A 23259-nucleotide genomic window follows, 5' to 3' on the forward strand; every position below is an offset into this window, starting at 1 on the left:
AGTCTGGTTGGGAAAGCTTCCCTCCCATTCCACAGGTTATCTCTTGACTCTGCTGATTCTTTCTTTTGCTGTGCTAAAACTTAATGCTATTTTAGTTGTCCTTTGTGTCATGTTAAAGCATTCAGGATCCCCGATTTCTTTCTAATGTGGGTGCTATTCTAAGCCATCACTTGTATGGTTTTTATATCCTCCTGCATTGTTGAAAACATTTAGCAGTCCTAAGGACTTTCTGAAAAATTCCTCCTGGTAAGTGCACCTCACTTCATCTGTAAATACAGATTATTTGAATTCTTTCTTTCCTAGTTATATCTCTGCCATGAGCCACTTTTTTGGGGGTGACTTCTGCCATGATCCTAGCTGCAGTGGGTTTGTACATTCCAGAGTAGAGGTGTGGGGATTAGAAATGTTAGATAGGAAGAACAGAGATAAAAAAGAAACACAGAGACATGGGATAGTACCGGGAGGGCAACTCAGTGGATCCTGAATGCTGAATTTTCTGAGTTCTGAGTTCTGAGTTTGCTTGTGTTGAATTTTCCACACACTTTTATACCCCAGTAAAAAAAAGGGGGGGGGGGAAGAAGGCAAAAGACTGATTTAACATGACATAAAGGATAACCAAAACAATTACTTGTTTCAATACTTGAAATATCAAACCATTAATTCCTGAGAAAAGCATGTGATGTCTGTGGCAGTGAACACACCCTAGACCAAGTATCCTGCAGGCAGCCACCCTCGAACTCAAACATCCTATTTCAAAAGAAGGAGCAAAAGTATGCTTAAATTCTCTGACCTTTGGTCAGGGTGGGGCAGATCCACCTCTATGGGCCATCTTAATGTCGAAACCACCAAGTAACCACACCCTAGGTCAGGATATTTTGTTTTGTAGCCATACCCTTTGTCAACAAATTTGAGAGAGTAAACTAAGCTCAAACTCTTTGACCTTTAGACAAGGTGGAACAGCTCACATATTTTGGGTCTCCACATATCTTCTTTATTTCTTTCTCTCTTCTGATTGCGTTCTCTATTCTTATTGATTTCATGTTTCTCTCTTGCCACTTTATATATATATATATATATATATATATATATATATATATATATGAGAGAGAGAGACATGCATGGATCTAATCTACATGGGAAGTAGAAAAAGACAAGATCTCCTGACTAAATTGGGAGCACGGGAACCATGGGAGGGGAGAGTAAGGGAAGGGAGCAGAGAAAAATATATAGCTCAATAAAAACAATAAAAAGATAATTTAAAAAAGAAAAGATAGAAAATCAAGGGGGGTAAAGTACCTAGGAGGGGAAAGCTAGAATAGTGCTGTGGCTATGAACTTTTTTTTAAAATAATTTATTTATGTTTATTTTATGTGCATTGATGTTTTGCCTGCATTTATGTCTGTAAGAGGGTGTCAGATCCCCTGGAACTGGAGATACAAACAGTTGTGAGCTGACATATGGTTGCTGGGAATTGAACCTGGGTCCTCTGAAAGGGCAGCCAGTGCTTTTAACCTCTGAGCCATCTCTCCAACCCCGGCTATGAACTTTTGGAATTAAGTTATGGAAGGTTATATAAGCAGTAAAGGAAGATGATGGGGTAAAGATGAGAGAAAGAAGAACAAAGGTAGGAAAGGGGCAGAAAGTATATGAGATGTGACTGAATAGTAAAGAATGCAAACAGAGGCTGCTCGTTCATTCCCAGATGCCCAGACCCAAATAATCCCACAGAACTATATTAATTACAACACTGTTTGACCTATTAGTTCAGGCTTCTCATTGGCTAGCTCTTATATCTTAAATTAACCCATTTCTATTATTCTATGTATTGCCAGAATAATAGAAATTATTCTGTGGCTTACTGGTTAAGGTTCTGGCAACCGTCTCCTTTGGCAGGTACATGACCTCTCTTTGACTCCACCTACTCTCTATATATCTCTTCCAGCCTGACCTATATTCTGCCCTGCCATAGGCCAAATTATCTTTATTCATTAATCGATAAAAGCAAGACATAGAAAGAAGGACATTCCACACCAAAAGATTGCCTTTAGTAAATTTGGTGGAGAAACATAGAGAATGTCCTAAAGCCTAACTGAGCAATATCAAAACAGAAGCAAAATCATCATGACACATATATAAAAGATAAATAATAGAAAAGAAGAGACAAAAAGAATTTTTATGACATGAACTGCTGGCACAGCTGTTTTAAGCAGACAGGTGAAATTCTAAGATCACATGGGCTCAAGCAGATCCATGTAGAGGTGTGTAGTTGAGGGGAGAATGGCAACCATTGATTTCTGAAGCCCCAGTGTTCTGGCGGAGATCTCTGTTTTACAAGTATTTTATTGAGAATTTTTATTTCTATGTTCATCAAGAATATTGCTCTATATTTTCCCTCTTGTGCCCTTAACTGAATTTGGTACCAAAATGATACTGGTTTCTAAGTGTTCCTTCCATTTCTCCTCTATAGGAAACCTTCTGCAAAGGTTTGGTAGAGTGTGTTAGTGCTTGTTGGCTAACCCTGGGCTTTTGTTCTTTGAGGGACTCTTTTTCACTACTTCAATACCATTGCTTTTTATAAATGTGTTTAAGTTGCTTGTATTTCTTGCTTTAATTTTGATAGGTCATATATGTCTAGGAACTTATCCATTTCTTATAGCTCTCCCAGGTATTTTTTTAAGTATAAGTTTATAAAGTCTTGATTAATGACTGTTGGGTTTCATTAGTATCTGTTACAATACCCCTCCTTTCATCTCTAAATTATTGACTTGGGTTTTCTCCCTCTATATTAGTCACTTAACTCCATGACCAAGACAGCTTATAGAACAAAGAGTTCATTTGGGCTTATGGTTCCAAAAGGTCAGAGTCTGTGATAGCAGAGCAGAAACAGCAGGCAGCAGGCATGGTGGCTGGAGCAGATTTCAGATTCACTAATTCCCGTGATTTTTTTCAGTTGTTTTTCTGGTTAGCTGAATTACCGGTATCAGGAGTTAACTGATTTACTATGTTTTGTAGGATGGTTTCTTTTTCCTATGCTGATCTGTTCCTCCCATGAGTCATGTTCTTTTCTGTGCTTTCCCGAATAAGACTATCTTCTTCCTGTGTGCTTAGGATTCTTCAAGTGTCTTCTGAAGTACTGGATTGTTGGCTATGAATTACTTAAAATGTCCTCATTTTTCCATCAACTTTAAGAGATAACGTTGCTGAATATAAAAATATTAGTTGACATTTACTTTCAGGGTTTAAAATTTATCATTTCCTTATTTTTTGGCTTTGAGTGCTTCTTTTAAGAGGTCTGATTTATTTATGTTGGCATGAGTTGCTGATGTTTTACTCTTTTGGCTTTTGGAGGCCCACCTCTCAGCTCCCAAATAAATTCACACAGAGGCTTTTTATTGCTTATAAATTGCCTGGCCTTAGCTTGCTTGTTTCTAGCCTGATGTGGGATGCTGTGAATATGTTTTATTTTTTATTTATTTTATAGATATTTATTGAGCTCTACATTTTTCTCTGCTCCCCTCCCTACCTTTCCCCTCCCTTTAATCCTTCCCCAAAGTCCCAATTTACTCAGGAGATCTTGTCTTTATCCACTTTCTACTTCACCTGTAGATTAGATCTATGTAAGTCTCTCTTAGTGTTTGCATTGTTGTCTAAGTCCTCTGGGATTGCGGTTTGTAGGCTGGCTTTCTTTGCTTTATGTTTAAAAACCACCTATGAGTGAGTACATGTGATAATTGTCTTTCTGTGTCTGGGTTACCTCACTCAAAATAATGCTTTCTAGCTCCGTCCATTTTCCTGCAAAATTCAAGATGTTGTTATTTTTTTCCGGACACGGTCACCATGTTTGGCAACATTAAAGCTTTTGAAGCTACTTTTCAACAAACACACACCAGCAACGTGTGGAAGAACAAACAGTATGGTGTCCTAAACCCTAGGTCTTTTCATTTCTTCCTGTCACGTGCACGTTTTACAAGTTAGTCCTTAATTTCCACGGTTAACGCCCTAATTCCGAGACCTGTTATCCCCACCGGGAGACTGACTCCAAGGTAAAAACAAAGTGTCTTTATTCGTGTGTTAAGTCGGGTGGGTCTCTTTGTTTACCCAAAGCAACCAGCTACAGCAGCAGCAGCCCCAGGAAAAGCGCAGGAAAGACCCAGAGCTTGGGGATAGAGGCTTGGGGAAATTGCAAAGCTCTGGGCTTGTGATTGGCTGCCCCCTAGTGGTGTCACGAGGAATTCCAGACTTCCAGGTTTGGGATTGGCTTGCCGGCTGACAGAGGTAAGAGGACTTTCCAGGCCTGAGGGGAATTCCCAACTGCCAGCAACTGCCTGAGGCTCTAATTGGTCCGTTTTCCCTGCTCAGGGATTGGCTGGTTTCGAGTCAAGGGCAGAAATGGCTCCATTTCTTTCCTTTTCTTTTTTTTTTTTGGGGGGGGGAGAGGGGGTCTTTTTACTTTATAAAAAACTAATCTTAAACCAGGCGGTGGTGGCACACGCCTTTAATTCCAACACTTGCGAGGCAGAGGCAGGCAGATCTCTGTAAGTTCAAGGCCAGCCTGGTTTACTGAGCTAGTTCCAGGACAGCTGGGGCAAACAACAACAAAACAAAAACCTGATCTTGGGGCCAAGTCAAATATCTTTGGTATGCCCTGAATCTAGGGACTTAGTGCGATCTTTGGTCCTAGTTTCAAGGTTCATGTTTTTGTTTTTTTTTTTTTTTTCCAGTTCCATGTTTGGGGACCGAGTGTCTCTTCCCCTCTCTCTAGTCCCGTTTTCAGGTTGTCTTTCTTTCCCTAGGTCAGGGCTTGGATCCCAGCCATTCAGGGTCTGTGTGGGGGCTATGGACCAGGGATCTCCAAGGGCCTGGGTCTCTCACCACTGAAATGAATAAAGACATAAATCTAGTACCCGTCACGGGTCTGCACACTTCCTACAACGATTTTATTTTCTTTGGTTATAACTTTCGGTGAGCAGATTACATTTGAGTAAGAGGAAGAAGCAGGGGCCTGCCAAGAAGGTTTTGCGCTAGCTGCCAAGAAAGGACCCTACTGCCACAGACTTCTAAAGGGCTTCCCGACTTCTACATTTGACACCCTTCAATTCATTTTCCATACAACATGCACAATGACTAAAACTTTAATTAGATCACAGTCCTCTCCTACTTAAAACCATCCTATGGTTCCCCATCAGAGGTACTCCCCGGTATCTATTCATTCTCTTGTTATACATACTCATTATTAGTTGGGTGAATGCTCTCTATGGGGCTCAGTGGTGTCATCTCCCAAAGGGCTATTGAGATGAATGTGAGCACAGGGAGGTAGAGTCACTCTTTGGTTCAAGGATTTCCAGGAAGTTTATGTAGGAAATTAAGTCCCCCCCCCACACACACACACATAAGAGGCCATTTGGTGGCCTATACTGGAATTCCAGCACCAAGGAAGAAGAAGCAGACGGAGTTCAAGACCAGCCTAGGCTGTGTGGTGGTTAGTAGAGCACCCAGAGCTATATAAAAGTGTCTTTCTCAAAAAATAAAAGGGCAAGGAAGCATTCGTGGGCAGGTAACCAACGCAGGGCAGGCTTCGTCATTTTGAGAGCGCCAGAGGTCTGCTAGTGCCACGCTCCAAACGACAGGCACAGAGCCAATGGGGCGCGGATATCTTTCCTGTTCTTTGGAGGAGAGGAGTTGATTTGGGCACCGGAAAAGGAAACCACATTGTGGAACCAAAGACAGGTGTGGCCTCGGGTTCTAGGGAGGGACAGCACGGAAAGTGCCGAGGCAGGTTTCAAAATAGTAGGTGCAATTCACATATTGCTCTAGCGTTAAAGTTCTCAGAGAAGAAAATTCCGAAACGTATGGAATTCGGTCCCCTAGTCTCGGTCCCTTCCAGTCGTCGCACCAGCTGTCGCATCTCTGGCCTTTCGGGCCCAGATCGGCGGTGGGCGGGGCGGGGCGGGGCTACAGCTTCGCTGGGCAGAACTGCGCAGGCGCCGCGCGGTCGCAGGGCGGGGTCAGGCGGGGGTCAGTTAGCGCGGGAGCCTGGGCTGCAGCTCGCCGGGAACGGAAGCGGCTGCGGAACGCGGAGGAAGCCAGGATGGCGACTCCGAGCGGGAACACTATGATCCCGAATCCCCAGGCTTCCAAGAGGACTCTCTCCAGAGAGGCTTCCTCTGAGGTCCCGAGCAAGAGAAAGAACTCGAACCCGACGTCGACCCTGCCGCGTCCATCCGGGCCTTTCGTGGAGGGTTCAATCGTCCGCATCGCCATGGAGAACTTCTTGTGAGTGGCCGCAGGCCGCGCCTGGGCGGGAGCAAGCGGCCCGCAGGCCCCGGGCCGTGGGGGGTGTGCCCGGCGGTGGAAAACTGGTTCCAGGCTTCCCCTGAGGCTGTCCCTGCCTAGGCCGGGGAGAATGGCCGTGTTGGCTGTAGTAGACGCCGCCTGATGTTTTTATTATTATTTTTAATCCACCCGCCAATGGTTTTGGAAGGCTCGGTTGCAGTCAGCGGATACATTAAGAGGCCAGGTCATCTAGTATAACTGCCAGTCGTGATCTTTCCGGGACCTGTGCGCTTCACAGAACTCAGGAGGCGACACTTAGAGCAGAGTGGCAGGTTTTGAAAGTGTACACATTTTCTGAGTGGGCAGATAAGATGGTAATGGTTGTTGAGTGTACCAAAAAAAAAAAAAAATCAAATCGTGTTGCCTGGTTTTGTACCTCCTTGCAGACTCTTGACTCTTTAGATCCTCCTCTCTTCCGTGCCCCTACCCCAGCTAGTTAAGTAGATTCTAAATGTTAGAAAAAAATAACATTGCCTAATTAGCGTCTTATTAGACTTTTTCTTTTGAGGTATTTTTTTAAAATGTAGATTTGAATACGAGTTACAGAACTCTGGCAACATTACTGCCATTTTTTTCCCCAAGCACTTGTGTACCAGGTGCTCATCCGTTTTATTTACACATCGCAGTTTCTTCCTCTCTTTATTGATGATGTAAGCTGGACGCTGTTGTTTTTCCCAGGTTTATATAGAATTTCGATTTGAATCTGACAGACGTCCTCAGATGAGGTATCTGCTGTAACTTATCTACCCAGGGTTTCACGGGAGGCATACCGACTAAAAAGGCTGATTCTTGCACAGCTCGAAGAACTTTGTGAAGAAAATATTAAAATCTGAAAAGAAGGGACTGGTTGAAAGCCAGAGTGTAAATCGAGTGAACGACCTGACTTAGGATGTAAGAACGACCATGCGTGGATAGAAGTCAGAAACCATTGCTTCCTCTTGTCTGTTACTATGCCGCGAAATAACAACTTCATCCTGCAGGCAGTCAGCAATCTGGAGGCGGTCTGCAGGATGGTTTTGAGAGGGTGCCAGATAGAAAGCAACAAATAGAGGGTGAACTTAGTAGGGGCTGAAAGGAGAGGTTTGACAGGCTCTGCCCAGATTGTGAGGCATAGGATAGAGCAGTGCGCTAGTTCTTCCCAAGTCTCCATTTCAGCTCGCTGGTCGGGTGTTAGCCAGGAGAGAGGAGTGTGGGAGAATAATTGATGGACACAGTTGGGTGCCTGTGTCTTGAAATTTCTTGTGGGGTCTCCAGGAAGTGTTCTAGGTGGTGTTTATAGTGGCTTGGAGCTCAGAGGCAATGTGAATAAGTCACAGACTTGGAAGACTTGTACAGGTGATTGTTGATGTTGCAGAAATCGTTGAAATTAAGCAAAAGGAAATATAAATTGGAAGAGTAAAAAGCCTATTTATCATAAGAGTTAAGAGGATGAACTTAGAGATCCTCAGACTCATGGGAGACCTGTCAGGGAAGCTAAGTTTAAGTACTACTTCAAAAATATCTGCTCCATTGAATTGAAATGAGACTGAAGCCTCCCACATTTAGTATTTGGAAAAATGTTGCTCCTTTGATAAAGCAGTACAAAACAAAACTTTGTAGAATGAGGAGAAAACTCTTGGACAAAGACAGTTAAAAGAAAAAGTAATTGAAAAATGCGGAATTGGGTATGGATTGTTTATTTTAATAAGACTTTAGGTTTGGGGAGTATATTAGGATTTTCTAGAAGAGGAGAACTTACAGAACGGGTCTGTATGCATATAGAAAGGGCATTTATTACAATGGCTAGCAGACTTTGGTCTAGCTAATCCACCAATGGCTGTCTACCAGTGGTCCAAGAATCCAGTAGTTGTTCAGCCCATGAGGCTGGATGTCTCAGCTTGTGTTCAGTATATGCCAGAATCCCAAAGAAGTAGGCTCTAATGCTACTGAAGGAATAAACTTGCCAGTGAGAGTGAGAGAAAGCAGGCAGAGGAAGCAAACTTCTCTCTTCCTTGTCCTTTATAGAGACTGCCAGGAGAAAGTGTGGCTCAGATTAAAGGTGGATCTGGATTAAAAGTGGTTCTTCACACTTCAAGTGATATGATTAAGAAAAAAATCCCTCAGGTGTGCCCAGCTGCTTGGGTTTTAGTTAATTCCAAATGTAGTCAAGTTGACAACCAACAAGAGGCATCACAGAATGAGGCTGAGAGGAAGTAAGTAGCAAGCAAGAAGGGGGAAGCTAGGCCTAGAGATTCAGATGGCCTAGAAATAGTACGTGAGTTTGTTATGAATGAACTAAGTCCAGTGGACTTGAGAGTGGAGGGAGAGAGTTCTAGACTATTGCACGAATTAACCAAGAAACTGAAAGAAATATATCATAGATAGAATATAGAATTCTGAGCAGAGATAGAAAAAGGAGTTAGGAAAGAGCTGAAACTAGGGCTAAGTTACAAAAGATTCTTTTCCTCTTTTAAGATTTGTGTGTGTGTGTGTGCACGTGTGTATCTTTGTATATGTCACAGTGTGCAGGTTCCTTTAGAGGCCAAAAGAGGGTATTATACTCCTTGGAGCTCAAGTTACAAGGTGGTTGTGAGCTGTCTCATATTGGTGCTAGGAACCAAACTTGGGGCCTCTGGAAGAGAATGAGTTCTCGTAACATTGGAACCAGCTCTTCAGTCCAGCTCCTTTTCTGTAGCTTTTCTTTCTTTTTAAACGGTGATACTAGGTTTTATGTATATCCGTGTAGTTTTTTTGTCATGTATTTATTTTTGCTACTACCTGGCTTTTTTTTTTAAAGTTTTAAGTATTAAAGTTGGTGTATGTTGTTTATTTACACATTTAGTGTGTTAGTAGCATTCTGTCTTTTATCTTGGGGAATTAGTTAGGTGTCCCTGAGCCTAAGCATTAAAGAATTAGAAAAGGTGTATTACTTATGGATTCTAATTAAGGATTTTGAAAGGCAAGCTAGGGGAATGTCTAAGTCACAGTATGCTTTATATCTTGCCAAAGTGTCCCTGACAAATAATGAAGATTAAACACAGATTCAAAATAAATAATAAAATTAATCTTTAAAAAAGTGTAAGAGAAAATCATTTAATTGGGAGGTCACAGAGGCAGCAATTTAGAAGCAGGTATATAAATCTTCTAGGTACTGAATATAAATTAAATATGTTTAATTCATTTAACTATGTACTAACTGTTGAGGGAGTCAGAGAGTACTGGACAACATAATGTGTGTGAGAGGATTGCAAATCTCTGGCTATGCCTCCTTGCGTTCTAGAGAGGAACAAGGATTCTTGGAACATAGCCTGTCGTGGATTCTTGGAGTCTTCCTGCGCATATTAAAGGAAATGAAGGGGCTTTTTTTTTTATGATAAAGTGAAGCTATTGGTATGATAATCTATCATATCCTATCATTTGAATAAGAATAACTGTTAGATTGCTTTAAATATTAATATATAAATATAGATAAAATACAATATAAAATATAGAAGTTACTGTTTTAATTTTTTAAAATGTAATTGTAAGACATTAGGAAAAAAGCCGTGACTTCTTATCTAAATTTGTTTCGAAATTATTTTACTTGTGAGGTAGCTTTGATAATAGTTTCCAAAAGAGGATAAAACTTGGATATTTTGTTTAGCAACAGGATCTTACTCTGTAACCCTGATTGGCCTCACAAATATCTGCCTGCCCCTGCTTCCTGAATGCTGGAATTAAAGACTTGTGCCACCGTGCTCAGCCCGTGTTCTTATTTTATGTATGCATTCTTATTTTTTCCATTGCTAGAATTTTCCCTTTATAAGTTGATTATTTAAAACTTAGAGGGTTAAGGATATAGCTGGATGATAAAGCACTTACGTAGCATGTAAAAGGCCCTGGGTTGAATCCTTTGGACCTCATTCCCCCACAAATATATGAATAATATTACATTCATAAGGTTAGCTAGCTTTTAAATGAATTTTAAAAGGGTTGCGGACAGTGATAATGCACAGCAACAGAACATCAATGTGCTTACAAAGAAAAATCTTTACTCTCAGTTCTGTTTATTGATTTTACCTCTTTACAATTCAGAACATACGATATCTGTGAAGTGTCTCCTGGGCCCCATCTCAATATGATTATTGGAGCTAACGGAACGGGGAAGTCAAGTATAGTGTGTGCCATTTGCCTTGGACTAGCAGGCAAACCCGCGTTCATGGGACGTGCAGATAAGGTGAGTAATGCAATTACTTTTTAAGAAAATTCAGAACCATTTGTTTTTAGAAACAAGTCAATTTCTACATTTTTTTTTAAGTGTACCAAATAAGCTTGCTTTCTACCTAGAACTTCTAGAGCTACATTGTCTCAAGAGGTTACTATTAATTCTGCCCTAGAAGTTCTATGTAGAATAGTATATTAGACAAAGAAATGATAGTAGCACTTAGAAAAAGAAAGCTAGATCTTTCACAAAAGAGAATTTCCAGATAAACCTGATGCCTTAAATAGGGAAATTTCTCAGGGGGGATTGTCAAATACCAGGTAGCTAAAACTTAGTTGAGTTTCTGGACATTAGCAGTGAACAAAAAATTGGAGTTAAAAAAGTTTGGTTTTTTTTTTTTTTTTTTTTGCGTGTGTATGTGTGTGTGTACACGCACGTGCACATGCATGTCTGTGTAGGCTGGAAGAGGGTTGTCTTATCCCATGGAGCTGGAATTATAGGAAGTTTTGAGCAATTCCATTGTGTGTACTGGGAACCAAATTCTGAGCATCTGCAGTAGTACTAAGTGTTCTTAACTACTGAGTCATCTCTCCAGGCCCAGATGTTGTCAGTAATAGCAATGTAAATGTAAGTTACTTAAGAATAAATTAACAAAAATTATAAAATTACATTTTAAAAGAAAAGTTTGTGGGCAAGTGAGATAGTTAAGTGGGTACTGAACTCACAACCTGCGTTCCATCCCTGTAACCACAAATTGAGAGAAGAGAACAGACATATACATGGGACATGTCATGCACACTCTCTTCAACTATAGTTTCAAAAACAAAACAAAAACAGTATTTTGTTAAAGCTTAAACTGAAATACTGACAGCTGGGCGATGGTGGTGCACACCTTTAATCCCAATACTCAGGAAGCAGAGGCAGATGGATCTCTGTTGAGTTCAAAGCCCGCCTGGTCTACAAGAGCTAGTTCCAGGACAGGCTTCAAAGCTACAGAGAAACCCTGTTTCAAAAAAACCAAAAAACCTGCAACATTGGTCAAATGATATTACCAAGTTTTAGCTATACTTTAAAATGTAATGGAGGGCTACAAAATTGAACCAAATACCCTCTAAAATTATAAATAAACCTATTTAAATACATTTAAAAAAAAACTGTACCAGAGGCATTTGTAAGCTAGAAGAAAATACTTTGCTCTGTTAATAAATTAGCCTGGTGACCTTGGACAATGGTCTGGACATTAAACTTGCATTTCAAAGATGAGGGGGTTGAAGTAGTTAATTTGCAAGGGCCAACTCAGATATTTTATGACTATTGATATATACTTTGTTAAGTCATGAATTCATTCCCTCTGCACTTGGTTGATTCTCAGTCTGTACAATTAGATTGGGTTGTGCTGTAGCAGCTTTTACCAGCCTTCCTGATTTTATTTGAAAGAAACCATATCTCTTCTTGGAAGTGGTAGGGTATTTAAGGGAGGCCCTGGAGTGCAGTGGTTCCTAAATACAGACTGTTGGCCTTCTGTATCTATATATTTAATATTTAAGTGAGATCCAAGTTCTCAACAAGAAGAATTAATATATTTCTATGTAAATGTTTGTATAAACATATACTACAAGTACAATCTAAGTCATCTGAATGGATACTTTATAATAAATAAGAACTGTTTTCTATTTTTTCCCCCTCATTAGTACCAAATATTTTAATTGTTATAAGCCAGTGCACAATTAGCTCTTTCAGAGATGTCACTGTCTGTGAGTAAATAATGTGAAGTCACTTCTGCAGCTAAGGCTGAATAACTTGTGTATGACAGAGCTGTGATTTGAACCTATAGTAGAAATTAGTATTCTCAGGTTATAAGAACAGAGGCCCCTACCGCATCTTTCTTATCCTTAATTTCATCATCTATAAAATGGGTATAAATATACTTCAAGGTTGCCAATCGAATTTGGAAACTTTCCAGTTGTTTATCTCCACAGCTTATAATAAATGGTAGTTTATTTGCAGTTATTATCACAAATCGTTAGCATGATTAAAAATTATTCCAAAGCCTTCTTTTTATTTTGTTTTATGTTTTTAAAGTGAGTGTGTGTGTGTGTGTGTGTGTGTGTGTGTTCGTGCACCTATGGAGGCCACAGGAGGGTGTCAGGTTTACACATAGTTGTGAACCACCCACGATGGATACTGGAAACAGAACTCAGGTCCTCTGGGAAAGCAGTAAGTGCTCTTAACTCTCCAGCCCTTATTCTTTATATATCATATAATGTTTTTCTGGTCATTACATTCTGATTAAATTTTTTTCTATTGTTGGTGGTTTTCTTAGACTTCCTCTCCATGTATATTTTATAGTACTTTAAAATATAAATTTGTACCCACCTTATTTTGTGTTATTGCTACTTTTCCTTGTTTGTTTTGAAATGTTTTTATTTCTTCTTTAATAATAACATATAATATATTTGATGATGTTCATTCCTCCTCCCCCACTTGTTTTGTATTTTGAGACAGGTTCTCATATAGCAATGGCTGGCTAGTACTAGTGTGTGGTTGAGGATGACCTTTAACTTCTGATATTCCTGGCTTTTTCTCCCAAGTACTGAGGGGTGGAACCATAGCATTTCTATCATTTTAGTATTTAGTACTTATGGAACTCAAACTTAAGATCTAATGTGATGTTTTAGTCCGTCAATCTGTGTTGTGTATAAATTCATGTCGTAAAAAATAGTTCAGTGCTGGATAGTAATGGCGCATGCCTTTAATCCCAGCATTTGGGAGACAAAGGTGGATCTCTGTGAGTTCGAGGCTAGCCTGGTCTACAGAGCAAGTTTCAGGACAGACTCCTAAAACTACATAGAGAAACCGTGTCTCAAAAAACGAGAGAGAGAGAGAGAGAGAGAGAGAGAGAGAGAGAGAGAGAGAGAGAGCGCTAATTCAGATGTCTATTTTACTATGTAAATTATAATTTTATTAAACATTTTTAAAAGGTATTTGATAGCAGGTCTGACTTTAAAACAGGATAGGCACTGTTAAAGTGGTTGTTAATGTTTAATCTGTGTGCCTCTGTGGGGGTCTGCAACAGTAGTAGATTTGGTATAATGCTTTGTGGTTGTAGTACAGAGCTTGTTCTCTCTGGGACTTTTTTCTCTTCCGAGAGTACATAGCATAGCCCATAGGCTCTGGAACCGGATTACCCAGATTTGCATCCCTCCATTTACTACCATTGTAAGAGCCTTAACTGCCTACCACTGAAGTGGTCCATAATTTAACTACTCTGATTGCTGTAGCGGAGGAGTGGTGGGACCTGGCCTGTACCTTTCAGAAAGTAGTGAGGATGGACGTTCTTGCAATTACTGGGGGGGAAAAATCTTGATTGGGCAAACAGTAATGACTTTTCTATATCTCTGATTGTTAGCCTGGAAATACTGTTGCTGCAGCTCACTTACTCTTTTTACACTGTAGGTTGGGTTTTTCGTGAAGAGAGGATGTTCCAAAGGCGTGGTTGAAATTGAACTGTAAGTGTGAAAGCTTCTAAAACACCCCTTTTGTGTATAGTTTTTCAGCTTGTATTAATACTTTTTTGATGATGTTGGAAAAAAAAGTAATATTGTGGCAAATATAGAAAATGATATTTAAAGGATACATAAAGCAACGGAATACTTTTTAATGTGTCTTTTAAAAATACTATTTTGGAAAGTTCTTCAAAAATTATAGTTTAGTAGGGGTAATGAATCAAAAGTATATGACATAAAAAAAATGCCCAGAAGTTGTAGACAGGGCTGATGGTATACTTCATAATTTTAGCACATAGGAAGTAGAGGCTGGAGAGTAAGGAGTTGTCTGCTATTCAGGAGAATCAGGAGTTCAAGGTCATTCTCCATCAGATAACAAATTCAAGTGCAGCCTGGACTATTTGTGGCCCTGTCTCAAACCAACAAACACACACTTCAGAAAGAGGGAAAGAAAAACATGTAGTTTTTCATAAATTTAAGACTTTTTGCCAGTTTTGAAATACTTGGGCTGGAGTATAGTGTAGTGGTCAAGTTTGCCTGATATGCTTACAGCCTTGGCTGTGTTCCCCTTGTCAGGAAGATGGGTGAACAGATGGGCAGTATGAAGCAAGTACTTGCGAAAGCAAGACATGAGTAAATACCCTTCTTTCCGATTATTACAGTCTCATAGGCATATACTGAGAGCATGGTAGATAATCCATGATTCACCCTTTGAACACAGATTTTTGATAAGGAAATTCTTAATATGTGGAAACCAGTTTTCATTCATGAATTTTCCAAGTAGAGGAAGTTTCAGCTGATTGTTATATTAGCCTTTAATGTACTAACCCAATTTGAATTGTAGTCAATATATATGATTAAAGAATAATGTAATAATTAAAGGATAAATGAACGGTGTGTTTGGGGTTAGTATTGGCACTTGTTTTAATTTCAACAGTCTAGGTGATTTTTAATATTAACTGAATAATAACTGATTTGTGGGATAATTACAAACAAAAAGCCAAGGTTTCTAGCTTGGGAGGGATCCAAAAATTCCAGGAAAAATAAAAATTATAGTACTATTTATTTCTTAGACATTGGGAATAAGAAAAGTGATAGAAAATATTATTCTTAAATCAGTGTGCGTTTTGAGTATAAAAGTTCTTCAATTATTCTTTAATTAGGTTCAGGACTTCGGGAAATCTTATAATCACCCGTGAGATTGATGTGATAAAAAATCAGTCATTTTGGTTTATCAACAAAAAACCTGTGTCCCAGAAAATCGTGGAAGAACAAGTTGCAGCCTTAAACATCCAAGTGGGCAATCTGTGCCAGTTCCTGCCTCAGGTCTGAGAAAATACAAGTGGACGTGGGGAAATTTTGGGTGAATATTTTGGCTTTATGCCACAGAAAACATAAATACTATTCAAAAGATATTGCAATAGTATTTATATCAAACACAGTACTCTTAACATTTATAGTTCTTTGTAAAAGGAAGCTTCTATCACTTCATGTTATTAATATCAGTTAGTAATATTATTTAAATTAAATAAAATTAATTACACTTAATATGCAAATATTACTCTTTACGTTGAGCACAGCACTCTTAGTACTTACTATTTTTATGTCTATGGTGACATATATCTGTAAATGTAGTACTCCAGATCAAGTGAACCTCAATCATCCATATATTGTATTAATATATTAAAGTTATAAAATGCTTTTTTAACTATCAATTTTTTTCATGTGTATCTATGTGCTGTGCATTAGTATTTGAGTACACATGTGTGCACATATTTTTAGAGACAGGTTGACATTATATGTTTTCCTCACTCACTCTCCACTTATTTACTAAGATGTGGTCAGAACTAGGAGCTCACCAGTTTGACTAGAAGATTCCATGTGTCTGCCATAACAATGGGTTTACAGGCAGGTTGCCATGCTGGGTACTAGAGATCAAAACTCCTATCCTCGCACTTGAAATCACTCTACTCATTGAGCCATCTCTCCATTTTCTCCTATAGGAAAGGTACTTTAGAACAGAGTAGATGCACAATGTCATTTGCAAACTTTGACATTTTTCAAGGAACAGCTTCTTAAAAACATTGATGTTAATTCTTTGAGACGTCATACAATGTGTTTTGATCATAAAGTTACCCTCTATTTCTTCTTCAGTATCCACCCACCTCCACCTCCCCAACTACTACCAACTTTGCGTCATTTTAAAATTTTTGTAATAACCCGTGGACTCCAATTTGTGCTGTCCACATTCTCCTTGATTTGGGCCATGCACTGGTTAATATACCAGGAGCTACACCCAAAGAAAACTGATTCTCTCCCAGAAGCTAGCAACTTAACTGTTCATAGCTCCTCAATTAGGAGTTGGGATTTGTGAGTCACTTCCAGTTAGAATGGTGACTGGTTTGGGTCTGGAGAGATGACTCAGAGGTTAAGGTCACTGACTACTCTTCCAGAGGACCTGGGTTCAGTTCTTAGCACTCACATGGCAGCTAACAACTATCTGTAACTCCAAGATTCGATACCCTCACACAGACATACATGTAGGCAAAACACTAATGCTCAAAAAGTAAAAATAAATTATTTAAAAAGTATGTATTACTTGGCTTGTTCATTCTTATGTGTGGTGATCCTGAAAAGCCACACTTAATAACTTTTTTTACAAGACAGGATTTCCCTGTATCCCTGACTGTCCTGGAACTCGTTTGCCTCTGCTGCCTGAGTCTTGGGATTAAAGGCATGAACCACCATACCCAGCTTAGTGAACAGCTTTTAATAGGTTTCTTTGATATGTAGGAGTACTTTCTAAAGCCTAGTAATATTTTTCAGTTGTTCACTAATAATAAAATATCTTGAACTAAAGAGTTAGCTCATTTGTTAAGAGCATATGCTAGTCTTTCAAAAAACCCAAATTTGGTTTCTAGCACCCACATATGGCAGTTTACAACTGCCTGTAACTCTAGTTCTAGTGGATCTGATGCCTCCGCCTTGACTCCTTGGACATTGCACTCAGATGTACAAAACACAAATACACGTGATATAAGAGAAACTTTTAAAAGAATTTTTTAAAAGTCCTGATAATTTAAAGTTAGTCAGATATCTTTTATTTTAATGTTGCGTAGTAACTAAGTTATAGCTTATTTTCACAAATGTAATGATGATTTGGTTCAATAAGTCCAAATTAAATACAAATTTAAAATTTAAAAGCTCTCCAGAAAGAAATATTTTAAATCGTTCCCCATTCCTATAGGTGTTAGTGATCATTTCAGTCTGGAAGGCTGTTTCCTTTTATCTCCAACACAAATACTTGCTTATTTGTGTAAATAATTCTACCTAGGAATAGTGACATAGACAGTTTTTAAAGATTATAAAAACATACTATCAGTTTTGAAAAACAGTATATGAAAGATTATAAGAAAATTCATATCTCAAGATTTTTAAACAAATGAAACCTACCTTGGTAAATTTAATACATTGTAAATGTAAATGTGTTTATGGATGATAGTTGCTGATAGTTAATTTTGGTGCTGTAGGACAAAGTTGGGGAATTTGCTAAACTCAGCAAAATTGAGCTGCTTGAAGCTACTGAGAAGTCAATTGGTCCTCCGGAGATGCACAGATACCACTGTGAGCTCAAAAACTTCAGAGAGAAGGAGAAGCAACTAGAGGTATTTAGTAATAGATAGCTCATTTCCCTTGCCGTTTACTGATTCTCTTTCTCAAAATGTATGAGAATAGGTGGTATTTTGGTATGCTGAGTAGATTCATAATTGTGGTTGATTTTTTTTCACCCAAGCTTATATTTCTAACATCAAATGACAGAAACCGAGAATGATTTTGATTTTATGAAGTTTTGACTATGAATAGTATGAAATATTTGACTATTTCAGTAAATACATGTTGCCAGTTGAGTTTTTAAGGAACTTTCTCATAGGAAGATACGTTTTTCTTCCGTTTGTTACCCATTAACTACCTGCCACGTGCCAGGCACTATATAAGGTTTTAAGTATTATGGAAGAGAAGGCTGTGTTTAAAAACACTTCTGTTGATGTCATTTGGGGTAATTTCTTCTTAAATCGAATGAAGATAGACTTTATAAGCAAAGTTATAGAATTAGCTAAGTATTTTTAATTTTTACCTTTAATAAGTAGATATACAGAAGTGTTATTACCTATCGTTTTTAAAAATAGTTACTATAGTTGTAGATTCTTAGATTTTAAGGCTGTATGTTTTTATAATTAAAAAACCAAATATATATTATCTTTAAGTATAACTCTCTAAACTTGATAAATGTTTTATTGTAGTAAAATGTTAATTTTATTGTCTTACTTCAAAAGGAATTGGTCCAAGAATTTTGTGGTTAGTCAATTCTGAGTCTGGTACTCCTTCAGTTCTTTTGTCTTATTTTGCATCAATATAATACTTCCACCAGAAATACATTTTTAAATTGCCTCCCTCTCATGAAGAAAACAAGCATGATTTTTTTTCCTCTAGGCTCTTCAGTGCATCTTTGTGTTTGTTAGTATGCAGTAGAAAAATTTGATTTTAGCTTTCTGTCCTAAGCTTTAAGTCCTTACCTTTCTGTCCTTTAGCTTTAAGTCCTAAGCATTCATGAATACTAATCCTGATATTACTTTGCATTCATATGCCATTTTTTAAAGCTTTTATTAAGCTTTCATTTGGGCAGATTGGACAAAAATCTAAAATGTTTCAAATTCCAAATCATGAATGTCTTATGGGTGTCTACAAAGCTTCAGTTTAGGAGCATTTAAGAACTTCGGATTACAGATGCTTAACTGGTGGTAACATCCAGGCACATATTCCATCATTTGATGCATTTCAAAAGTAGAAGCACTTTTAGCATTGTGCATTTCAAATAAAGGATACTTAACCTCTATTCAGTGAATTGCTTCTTTTATTTTTTTAGGCAAAGCCCTGGGCTTAGAGGTGTTGAAGGGCTTCTTCACAGTTCCATGACTAATGTATTTAACTCCTTGAACCAGAACCTTTCTGCATGAGTGTTACTTTCACCTGGTTTTTATTTTTCTGTTGTATTTAGATAGGATCTTTTGTAGCCCAGGCTGGCCTTTAACTCTCTGTGTAGCTGAGAATGTAGACCTTGAGCATCTGATGCTCTTGCCTCTACCTCCTTAGCACTGAGGTTGCAGGTGTCTGTCACTAGGTTGGTTTTAAGCAGTACTGGGGTTCAGATCCAAAACTGCATGCCTTCTAGGCAAGGATTCTTTCTATCTCACTTTTACATCATTCTAAAGAACCCTTAAAGAATTCTTTTTGTAAAATTTTGATTATATTGTGTTTCCTTGTTAAATTTTATTTTCATTTAATCTAATTGTCAACAAATACTTATTTTAGACCTCTTGCAAAGAGAAAAGTGAATACCTAGAGAAAATGGTTCAGAGAAATGAAAGATACAAACAAGATGTGGAAAGATTCTATGAGCGAAAGCGACATTTAGATTTAATTGAGATGCTTGAGGCAAAAAGACCATGGGTGGTAAGTGTTAATTATCTGAGGTAAAGTAGGTGACTCTTCAGTTGTCTTTGGTTGTTGCCTTCTATTGCTGTGATAAACACAATGACCAAAAGTAACTTGGAGAATAAAGGGTTTATTTCAGCTTATGCTCATAGTCTTTTGAAGGGATATCAGGGTAAGAACTCTAAGCAAGAACTTAAAGATAGGAACTGAATCAGAGGCCATGGAAGAATGCTGCTTACTGGCTTGTTCCCTATGCCTTTTTTTAACCTGCTTTCTTATCCCCAGAGCTAATGTCCCACAGTGGACTGGGTTCTACCACGGCAATCATAAATTAAAAAACTGTAGGCCATCTGATGGAGGCAGTTTTTCAATTGAGGTTTCTTCTCAGATGTCACTAGCTTGTATGAAACTGACAAAAACAAAACAAAACTAATAAATGCAGTGACTGAGTACTTACAAAGTACATCTTTTTAAGTGGGCATTTATTTTTTTTAAATATTTATTTATTTATTATGTATACAATATTCTGTCTGTATGTATGCCTGCAGGCCAGAAGAGGGCATTCATTTATGTGGTAATCGGCATATATCAAATAAAGAATCAGAAAAATACTTAATTTTAATATGTATTGTAACTTTAAAAGTAGTAGCTAACTTGAATATAAAATGAATGCCCGGAGCTGGAGAGATGGCTCAGAGGTTAAAAGCATTGCCTGCTCTTCCAAAGGTCCTGAGTTCAATTCCCAGCAACCACATGGTGGCTCACAACCATCTGTAATGAGGTCTGGTGCCCTCTTCTGTTTATTATTATTTTTCACTTTAACTTTTGAAGTCTTTTGATTCCTTCTTTTTTGTGTGTATGTTATCTTTTTTGTTTTGGTTTATGGCTTGATTTGGTTTTTAGCTTTTGAGCTTGTCTTGGAACTCACTCTGTAGACCAGGCTGGCCTCAAACTCACAGAGTGTTTCTGTGATTCCTTCTTTTTTAAGAGATTGATTTTAATCTTCTTAATTTAAAATTTGTAGTTTTTTTCCCCCTTTGCTTTATTTCATTCACTTTTTAAAAAGATACTTTTAATTGGGGGAAAAGAAGCCAGAAGACATTTGATCCTTTAGAGCTAGAATAGTGGGTTTGAATTGCCCCATGTGTGTACTGTTGCACTCTGAGCAGAAAACACTCAACTGCTGAGCCAGCCTCGAGCCTTCCCAACCCTCATTCACTCTTACTATAATATGTATTTTAGCATTCTCTTTTCTTGTTATTCAACAAATATTTGGCTGATTCCTGTGGAGTGACATCTTTTATTGTGGGAGGTTGTTCACTCCTTTCACCATATGAGTCCCAGGAATTTAACTCATGTCAAGTCAGCCGGCTCAATAGCAGGCACCTTTACCTGCTAAGCCATCTCTCTGGCCCAGACATTGTTTTGCCAAATAGTGACTACATAATTTCTTTTTGAGGTTTTTTTTTTTTGACCAATTTTTTATCTTCAAAATTGAGATTGTTTTGTTTATTCCTTAATCTTGTCTTTATTAATAAATTTTTTAAAATTCTGCATATTCTTTGGCTTTATTATGTATTAATTTGAATTACTTAATATATTTATGTTTCTTGAATTATTTGTAAGGAATATGAGAATGTACGTCAGGAATATGAAGGTGTGAAACTAGTTCGTGACCGAGTGAAGGAAGAGGTCAGGAAACTTAAAGAGGGGCAGCTTCCTATGACACGTCGGATCGAGGAAACTGAAAGGCAGCGTCGTACTTTGGAAACTCGGATCAAAGAAAAGGTACTTTTGTTGTTCACGTTTGCATTGTCTGAATTCTATTTACAATAGAAAAAATACTTTTCATGTCTTTGAAAGTATTTTCTAGGGTTCACTTGAAGCTTTTATTGCTCAAGTTCTTTAGGAATTAATTTAGTACTTGCAAGAGCTTGTCATGATTAGAGAGAAATGTTGCCTTAAAGAAATGTTGCCTTAAAGAAACTTCAAGTTGATAGTTGCTGGGCATATTGGCTCGGGTCCATGTCTTAGCACTTGGGACACTGAGGCAAGATCCCCTCCTAACCTCTTCCCTCCCCTTCAACCTTCTCCCAAAGTCCCCATGCTCTCAGTTTACTCAGGAAATCTTGTCTTTTTCTACTTCCTATGTAGATTAGATTCCTATGTACGTCTCTCTTAGGGTCCTCATTGTTGTCTAGGTTCTTTGGGATTGTGATTTGTGGGCTGGTTTTCTTTGCTTTATGTTTAAAAGCCAGTTATGAGTGAGTACATGTGGTAATTGTCTTTCTGATTCTAGGTTACCTCACTCAAAATGATGTTTTCTAGCTCCATCCATTTTCCTGCAAATTTCAAGATGTCATTTTTTTCTGCTGTGTAGTACTCCACTGTGTAAATGTACCAGATTATCTTTATCCATTCTTCAGTCGAAGGGCATTTAGGTTGTTTCCAGTTTCTGGCTATGACAAACAATGCTGCTATGAATATAGTTTGTGGCATGATTGAACATCCTTTGGATATATAGCCAAAAGTGGTATTACTGGGTCTTGAGGAAGGTTGTTTTCTAATTTTCTGAGAAATTGCCACACTGACATCCAAAGGGTACTCTTTGGGTTACTTCCTGCAGGTAGTAGTGTTTGGTTGTATAAAGAACAAGTAGGACATTTCCTTATAATCTCCTTAACTTGTTGCCACATAATAGAAAACTCTTTTTTTAAAACCTTTGCTATTGGCATGATGTTTTTTATAAAATTCTTAGGCCTTCAGCATATTTATAATCAATAATTGATAGATTTCTGCATTACCTTATGCTAGAGGACCTGACAGACCTGTATGGGATCAGATGCATGTTATACATATATAGGATAATACCTACTCCTGATTATATCTTGTACCTGAATAAATAATAAAGTCATTTCTGTATCATCTGGTATAAATTCAATGGTTTCAGTATACAAAACATCTCTTTCTGCATATTGCAAATGGGTAACTATGTTGAGAGGTTCTTAAAATCCCTTAGTACCATGAGAATAGCATATAATTCTGACTTTTGGACAGAATTGTAACAGTTTTGTTCCACTTTACTTAAATTTTCTGATTTATAACCTGCCTTTTCTTATTTATTTGTATCAATATAGAATGTAAGGGCTCCAGTTATTGGTGTGTAGGAATGCAAGGAAGGATCCAATTAGTTCACTCTATAAGTCAAATTCTCTCGCTTTTGTGATAGTTGTTAATCTCTCCCAAAAATTACTATAAGCTCTTTGCCAGGGTTCACTTTCTTCCCATAATTTGTCAATTTCATCATTATTAAAAGGTGTTATAATTTCTGCTGTGTATGCCTGCTAATTGATGAAGTCTCAATTTTCCTTTTAGAATTAACTCAGAGGCCTTTTCCACATAGGTTTTTAATTTTTCACTCGGTATATGTGGTAAAAAGATCCATTCTAAGATAATATCTTCCCTTTGCATTAAAATCCCTATAGGGGAATGTTTGGAGGGTAATATGCCTAGAATGCAATTAAGATCTGGATCTACATGATCCACATGTACCTCCTGTAATTTCTCTTCAATCAAAGTTAATTCTCTCTCGGCTTCCTCTGATAATTTCTTAGGATTGTTTAAGTCCTTGTCACCATTATTTAAATTAATCAAGTCTTTAGGACCTATCCCAATAGTAGGTCGTAGCTGGAAAATGTCTCCTAGAAATCTTTGGAAGTCCTTAAGGGTCAGCAATCAATCTCTCCT

The 23259-nt window shown here is 38.1% G+C and overlaps 1 protein-coding gene across 3 annotated transcripts in view; it reads left to right on the forward strand.

Annotated features, from left to right (window-relative positions):
* The first annotated feature begins 6014 nt into the window (after positions 1-6014).
* Positions 6015-23259, forward strand: part of Smc5 (structural maintenance of chromosomes 5) — a 74875-nt gene continuing 57630 nt past the window's right edge. For all 3 annotated transcript variants that reach the window (XR_009057576.1, XM_057777979.1, XM_057777980.1), the window contains exons 1-7: positions 6015-6273; positions 10387-10528; positions 13970-14022; positions 15183-15345; positions 17550-17684; positions 19390-19530; positions 21139-21300. Coding sequence is in view for 2 of the 3 variants with exons in the window: in XM_057777979.1 (XP_057633962.1) it covers positions 6089-6273; positions 10387-10528; positions 13970-14022; positions 15183-15345; positions 17550-17684; positions 19390-19530; positions 21139-21300 (981 nt within the window). In the remaining variant the exon portion in view is untranslated. The remainder of the gene's footprint in view (positions 6274-10386; positions 10529-13969; positions 14023-15182; positions 15346-17549; positions 17685-19389; positions 19531-21138; positions 21301-23259) is intronic.

The sequence above is a fragment of the Chionomys nivalis genome, chromosome 8, assembly GCF_950005125.1.
Source record: "Chionomys nivalis chromosome 8, mChiNiv1.1, whole genome shotgun sequence".
Taxonomy (NCBI): domain Eukaryota; kingdom Metazoa; phylum Chordata; class Mammalia; order Rodentia; family Cricetidae; genus Chionomys; species Chionomys nivalis.